This window comes from Leptonychotes weddellii, chromosome 16 (genome assembly GCF_054177405.1).
Source record: "Leptonychotes weddellii isolate Sample4059 chromosome 16, ASM5417740v2, whole genome shotgun sequence".
NCBI lineage: Eukaryota > Metazoa > Chordata > Mammalia > Carnivora > Phocidae > Leptonychotes > Leptonychotes weddellii.
This window is the reverse complement of record NC_138384.1, coordinates 40,097,899-40,103,898: the sequence shown is the minus strand read 5'-3', so window position 1 is coordinate 40,103,898 and position 6,000 is coordinate 40,097,899. Positions and strand designations below refer to the sequence as shown.

Sequence of the window (6,000 nt, the reverse complement as noted above, 5' to 3'; positions counted from 1 at the left end):
CCCGGGCCCCGCCCTCCCGGGCCCCGCCCTCCCGGGCCCCGCCCTCCCGGGCCCCGCCCTCCCGGGCCCCGCCCTCCCGGGCCCCGCCCTCCCGGGCCCCGCCCTCCCGGGCCCCGCCCTCCCGGGCCCCGCCCTCCCGGGCCCCGCCCCACGCCTCCTCTGAGCCTGCCCCTCCCTGTGCGGCCCGCAGCAGGTGCTGTTCCCGCTACCGACGCCCCTTCCAGTGTTCGCGCTACTCACCGGGCCAGGCTCCGAGCTGCCCGCCGTCTGCATCGGCGTGAGCCCGGGGCAGCCGGCGAAGTCGGTGCTCTTCCACACCGTGCGCTTCGGCGCGCTCTCCTGCTGGCTGGGCGAGATGAGCACAGGTGAAGGCGGGCAGGCTCGCTGGGGGCGGGGCTGCTGGGAGGGGCGGGGCGGGGCGGCGGGGCGGGGCTTTAGCCCTGAGGTGCGATTGGGAAAGGGGTTGAGCCTGGGGCGAGGGGAAGAAAGGTGGATACAGGTACGACCGGTGAGACTGAGGACCCGGCCGGCCGTGGTGATGGGCGGGGCTTAGCCTGCTGGCTTGGGAATGGAGAGGGTGCCCGGCGGAGGAAGGCAGAACCCGGCCGAATTGGTGTTTGAAACCTCCTCCTGTCAAATAGAGCACAGGGGACCGGTCCAGGTGACCCAAGTAGAGGAAGACAAGGTGATGGTGTTGATGGACGGTAAGGACCCTCCTCCCTCTCTTTCCTCCACTGTTCCTGGATCTCCGCCTCGCAGACCCTGTGCTTCTCAGAAATGCTGAACCCCTACAGGCCTTGCCTGCCTCCTGCTTTGCTTCTCAATGAATTTATTGTCCAGTCCCTCAGCAGTCCCTCCTCGCTTTTTAAGAGCCTCGCTCGTAAAACCCTCTCTCTACCCTCTTCTAGGGTCCCTGAAGCTGGTGACCCCGGAGGGAGCCCCAGTCCGGGGGCTTCGAACTCCGGAGATCCCCATGACTGAGGCGGTGGAAGCCGTGGGTAGGTGCAGGGATGGGAGGGCCCCGGCTCGGAGTGGAGGCCCGGTGATACCCAAGGGTGACGGGCACTGCTTTCCTCCCAGCTATGGTCGGGGGTCGGCTGCAGGCCTTTTGGAAGCATGGAGTGCAGGTGTGGGCTCCAGGCTCGGACCAGGTAAGCGTCTCCGTCTGAACGCCAGCAACCCCGCCCCTCCCCCGTGGGTCTTCCAGTTCCTCAGATGGACCCGGAGGACTGAGTCAGGGTGTGGAGCCCTGACCAGAAGCTTCCCCCGTCTCAGGGCAGACAGATACTCTTCTATACCCCAGGGTCTCTTGGGTCCAGAGCTCATTCCAGGCCACTGTGCGATCTTATGTAAGAGATTCTGCTTCCCTCTGAGCCTCAGTCTGCAGCTATAAAATGGGGGTCACTAGAGAAATATGTGGGTGGTTAAGAGCATGAACAGACTGCCTGGGTTGGAATCCGGCTGACTGACCTTAAGCAAATGACTTCACCTTCCCGTGCCGTACTTTCCTCAGCTGGAAAATGGAGCGATAAATGGTCCTTAGCTCATAAAACACTATGTGTCGGATGTTGCCCCTCTATGTTTGTATTTTATTTAATCTCCTCGATCACCCGTCAGGAAGGTCCTGTGATTTCACAGGTTAGTAATCTGAGGCACAGAGAGGTAAAGTAACTTGGTTGGGTCACACAGCTGGTGAATGGTGTTAGCAAGAATGATTAGTTCCGGACCTAAGACTAGAAGTTCAGAGACACCCCCCCTCCCCCGTTATCTTTAAGGGAGAGGGGAAGAATCTTCTAGATACTGACACACACACCTTTTCCCCAGCTGTTGCAGGAGCTGAGAGACCCCACCCTCACCTTCCGTCTGCTTGGCTCCCCCAGGTATGGACGCGGGGAAGGGGACACAGAACCTGGGAGGGGGGCTTCTGATGTGGAGAGGGGTCTTGAGATGTCTCCAGCCACCTCTATCTTTGGCCTGGACATTCTCTCTCCTGCTCTCCCTGCTTCTATCTCTGCCCCTTGTAGTCCATTCCCCACACGGGAGCCAAGGGGACATTTTTGGTTTTTAATTTTTATTTTCACTGTTTATTTTGGCATAACTTTAGGCTCAGAGAGAAGTTGCAAAAATAAATTTAAAAATTAATCTTAAATTCTTGTATCCCTTCATTCATCCAGGTTCCCCGGATGTTAAGCTTTTTGGTTGCTTTTTGGGGGTTTTTGTGTGTTTTGTTTTTACCACGTTTGTATATGTACATAACTGTTTCTATTTGGGTGTGAATTGTTTCCTAAATCAAAGCAAAGCCCTACTCCCGCAGACCCCAGTGCAGCTGCCAAAATCCAGGAAATAGCACAACACTACCTTCTAACCCACACACCCATTCAAGTCTCACCAGTTGGCCCAATGATACTTTTTTTTTTTAAAGATTTTATTTATTTGAGAGTGAGTGAACGAGAGAGCACGAGCAGGGTGAGGACCAGAGGGAGAAGCAGACTCCCCGCCGAGTGGGGACCCCGACGTGGGGCTCGATCCCGAGACTCAGGGATCATGACCTGAGCCACCCAGGCGCCCCCCGATGATACTCTTTATAACCAAAAAATAATACTTTTTTTTTCTGGCCCAGGATGATGAGGAGTGCATGTAGGAGTCAGGTTTCTTTTGTCTTTAGCCTGGGACAATTCTTCAGGCTTTCTTTGTTTTTCAGGACCTTGATACTTTTGAAGAGTACAGGAAGGTTGTTTTCCAGAATGTCCTTCAGTTGGGTTTGAGGTTTCCAGGTTAAGCATTTTGAGCAGGAATACCACCGAAGTGATGGCATGTCCTTCTCCGTGCCTATCAGGAGGCACGTGTCACTTTGTCCCATTTCTGGTGATGTTATCTTTGAGCATTTGGGTAGGGTGGAGTCAGCCCAGTTTCTCTGCTCTAAAGTTACTTTTTGTATTATTAAGTATCTTTTGGGGGTGATTTGTTGAGTGTAAATAGACTGTTTCTCATCAGACTTTCACCCACTGGTTTTAGCATCTATTGATGATTTCTGCGTGAATATATTATGAGGATAGTTACTAAATGGTTTCTGCCCTTAGTTGGCGTGCCGCTGTGGGGGGGATCTGTCCCTTCTCCGCCGTGTGTGTGTGTGTGTGTGTGTGTGTGTGTGTATTTCAGCACAGCCTCATGGATTTCCATTTTACTCTTGGGGGTTATTACTATAATTTTAATTTGAGGCACAAGAACTCCCACATTTAACCAGTGAGAGCCCTTTCAAGCATCTCTCATGATCTTTTGACATGCCAGAGAGGCCTTTTAAAATCTAAGTCCCATTGCGTCACTCCCCCCTCCCCCATTTAAAACCCCTGTGGCCTCAAGATAAATACCCAGTCCTGGCCACAGCCCACAAGACTTTTTAACTTCCGCAGCCAAGTCCCAAGCTCTCTCCCACCTCAAGGCCTTTGCCCAGGCTGTTCTCTGCCCAGAACACCCTTCCCTGACCTTTCACCAAGTTCCCTCCTGAGCCTTTTTGGGGCTTCATCTATTTTTTTTTTTTTTTAAGATTCTATTTATTTATTTGAGAGAGAAAGAGCAGTGGGGAGGGGCAGAGGGAGAAAGAGAGAGAGAGAAGCAGGCTCCCCGCTGAACAGGAAGCCCGATGCGGGGCTCGATTCCAGGACCCGGAGATCATGACTGGATCTGAAGGAAGATGCTTAACCGACTGAGCCACCTAGGCGTCCCCTCCACCATCAATTCTTTGGGCCACCTTGGCCGACCCTTTGGGATAGGTTTCAATGCTGTTTTGCACTCCTGTAATTCACTGACTTCTGCTGGTCTCCCGTTCTAGATTGGTCTCCTGTCCTCGAGGGCAGAGACCATGTCTGCTCATTGCTGCGATGGCCCAGTGCTGTGCTGGAACAGCCTCTAGTAACTCCTTTGTGAATGAATGCATGAACAAATGAATGAATGAACTGACTTCTCTCCTCCTTCCCCAGGCCTGTGGTGGTGGAGACACGCCCAGCAGATGATCCTACTGCCCCCAGCAACCTCTACATCCAGGAATGAGTCCCTAGGGGGGTGTTGGGAACCAGTCCCTGCACCCCTGTCCCCAGCGGACACACATTAGTGGTCATGACATGCACTTGTCTCCAAATAAACATGACTCCAGCCTCTGCTGTCATCTTGTTCTTCCGAAGGGGAGAGGGGAGGGCAGAATTCCTGGATGCCCCCCCCCCAAATGTCAAGAACCCAACACAGTGATGTCAGGGGAATAGCACAGACTTTATTTCTCCAGTACATGGTCACCTGTCCCCCAGCTGCCTTTGGGGAAGGACTTTGGGGCTAAGGGACTTGTGAGAATAAGGCACTTGAGGTGGGGGTGAAGAGCCAGCTGGGGCGTGTCTCAGCTAAGCTGGTCCTCGTACTGCTTGCGGAAACAATCACCAGCTGGGAAGAAATCCCAACATCTCTCCTGGTACATCTTCCAGACATAAGACTCCTAGGGTTGGGGCACGGGGAAGAACTGGTTGGCCGCATCTCAAACGTTCATGCTGACGTGAGCTATTTCCTGCCGCCTGGTGCCTGACCTCATATGAAAGCTCTCCATGTCCCTCCCACTGCCCTCCCATTAACAATCCCTTACCTGGCCCGTGTGTTCTGTCTCGTCTTTATTTATCAGATACATCAGGAAAAACCTGAGGGTGGGAGGACGGCGGACATAGGTCAGGACTACCCTCACTTTCTCCTGATTGGCTGGTTGGGAAGCCACCCGCCTGGATACCACACCTGACTGGTCGATGCCCAGTACCGGGCCCTCGCAGTCGGCGGCCATGCCTCCCCTGCCCCCCCCCGCCCACGACGGGCCCATGGGCCCAGGCTCACATGTAATTGGCCAGGTTGTGCTCCTCTAGCGTGTGGGTCTCGAACCCGTGCGGTGTCGTATCAAAGTAATCGCTGCCGATGCCGCAGATGAAGCACTTGGTCTATGGGTGGCGGGGGACATTAGAATCCGGGCCCATTCAACCCCCCCAGGGTCCCACATTCCCTCTGGGTCGCCCCCAGACTCAACCTACCTCCATATCTTCCTTCACTTGCTCTTGTTGGTCTCGGAGCTCGCCAAAAGCGTCGATGATCAGACCTGCGGTAGCAGGTGCAAGTCAGTGCCAGACCTCTGAGCCCGCTCAGACTCTTCCCTCTTCTGGCTACCCACCCCTGAGCCTAGCCTCCCACCCCCCATCTCCCTCATCTCACCCTGCTTCCTAGAGATAATAACACCTAGCGTTTATCGAGTACTTTTTACGAGCAAAACACCTAGGAATTGATTTAATTCTCACAATAACCCTGCGAGGTTAGGATAGTTAATAGCCTCATTTGCAGATGGAGAAACTGAGGCCCAGAGAGGCGACTTGCCTAAAGTCTCACAGCAGGAAGAGGCAGACCCAGGATATGAAGCCAGGCTGACTACACTCTTAAAGGAGCCAGTCTGCCTCTGGGCACTGGGCCCCCACTCTCACAACCCCGACCAGCACTGACCCTGGATGATGGCCAGCAGGATGACGATGACAAAGAAGAAGAAGGTGATGTCGAAGACCACTCGGTACAGCTCATATTCATCGCCTGCTGGGTCCTCAATCTCATCCCCGATGCCCCCACCAGCTCGGACACCCACGTACATGTGAAACAGGTAACACTGTGTGTGGGGGGGTGACAAGCATATTGGTTATGCGTTCTATCATTCGACATTCTCCAAGGATCTCCTGGGCCCTGGGCTGAGGGGACACGCAGACACAGCAATGACTGAGCCAGCTCTGGGCCCTGCCCTCACAGGGCTCACAAACGGGGCATCACATAGTGACAGCCCAGAAATGATCATGGCTGTGATAGGGAGGACACAGGCAGAAGGGGCAGATCCGGGGTGGGGGAAGCGCAGGGTGATCAGGGGAGAAACGGGGAGAGCACAGGAAGCTTTGAAGCTTTGAAAGCCTGACTCAGTCAGGGTGATCAGGCAAGACTTGCCTA

At 54.6% G+C, this 6,000-nt stretch overlaps 2 protein-coding genes across 10 annotated transcripts in view; one reads left to right on the top strand and one right to left on the bottom strand.

Annotated features, from left to right (window-relative positions):
- The window catches only part of MAP4K1 (mitogen-activated protein kinase kinase kinase kinase 1), a 15,474-nt gene extending 11,320 nt beyond the window's left edge, over positions 1-4,154 (top strand). The window contains exons 25-30 of the mRNA XM_081807896.1: positions 162-365; positions 642-704; positions 909-998; positions 1,081-1,151; positions 1,825-1,880; positions 3,978-4,154. Of these exons, the coding sequence (XP_081664022.1) occupies positions 162-365; positions 642-704; positions 909-998; positions 1,081-1,151; positions 1,825-1,880; positions 3,978-4,047 (554 nt within the window). The 3' untranslated portion in view covers positions 4,048-4,154. The remainder of the gene's footprint in view (positions 1-161; positions 366-641; positions 705-908; positions 999-1,080; positions 1,152-1,824; positions 1,881-3,977) is intronic.
- A 90-nt stretch (positions 4,155-4,244) lies between these two features.
- Positions 4,245-6,000, bottom strand: part of RYR1 (ryanodine receptor 1) — a 108,429-nt gene continuing 106,673 nt past the window's right edge. For all 9 annotated transcript variants that reach the window (XM_081806846.1, XM_081806839.1, XM_081806840.1 and 6 more), the window contains 5 exons: positions 5,515-5,671; positions 5,055-5,119; positions 4,864-4,964; positions 4,625-4,676; positions 4,245-4,480 (listed from right to left, as the gene is read on the bottom strand). In XM_081806846.1, coding sequence (XP_081662972.1) covers positions 4,385-4,480; positions 4,625-4,676; positions 4,864-4,964; positions 5,055-5,119; positions 5,515-5,671 — 471 coding nt within the window. In that variant the 3' untranslated portion in view covers positions 4,245-4,384. The remainder of the gene's footprint in view (positions 4,481-4,624; positions 4,677-4,863; positions 4,965-5,054; positions 5,120-5,514; positions 5,672-6,000) is intronic.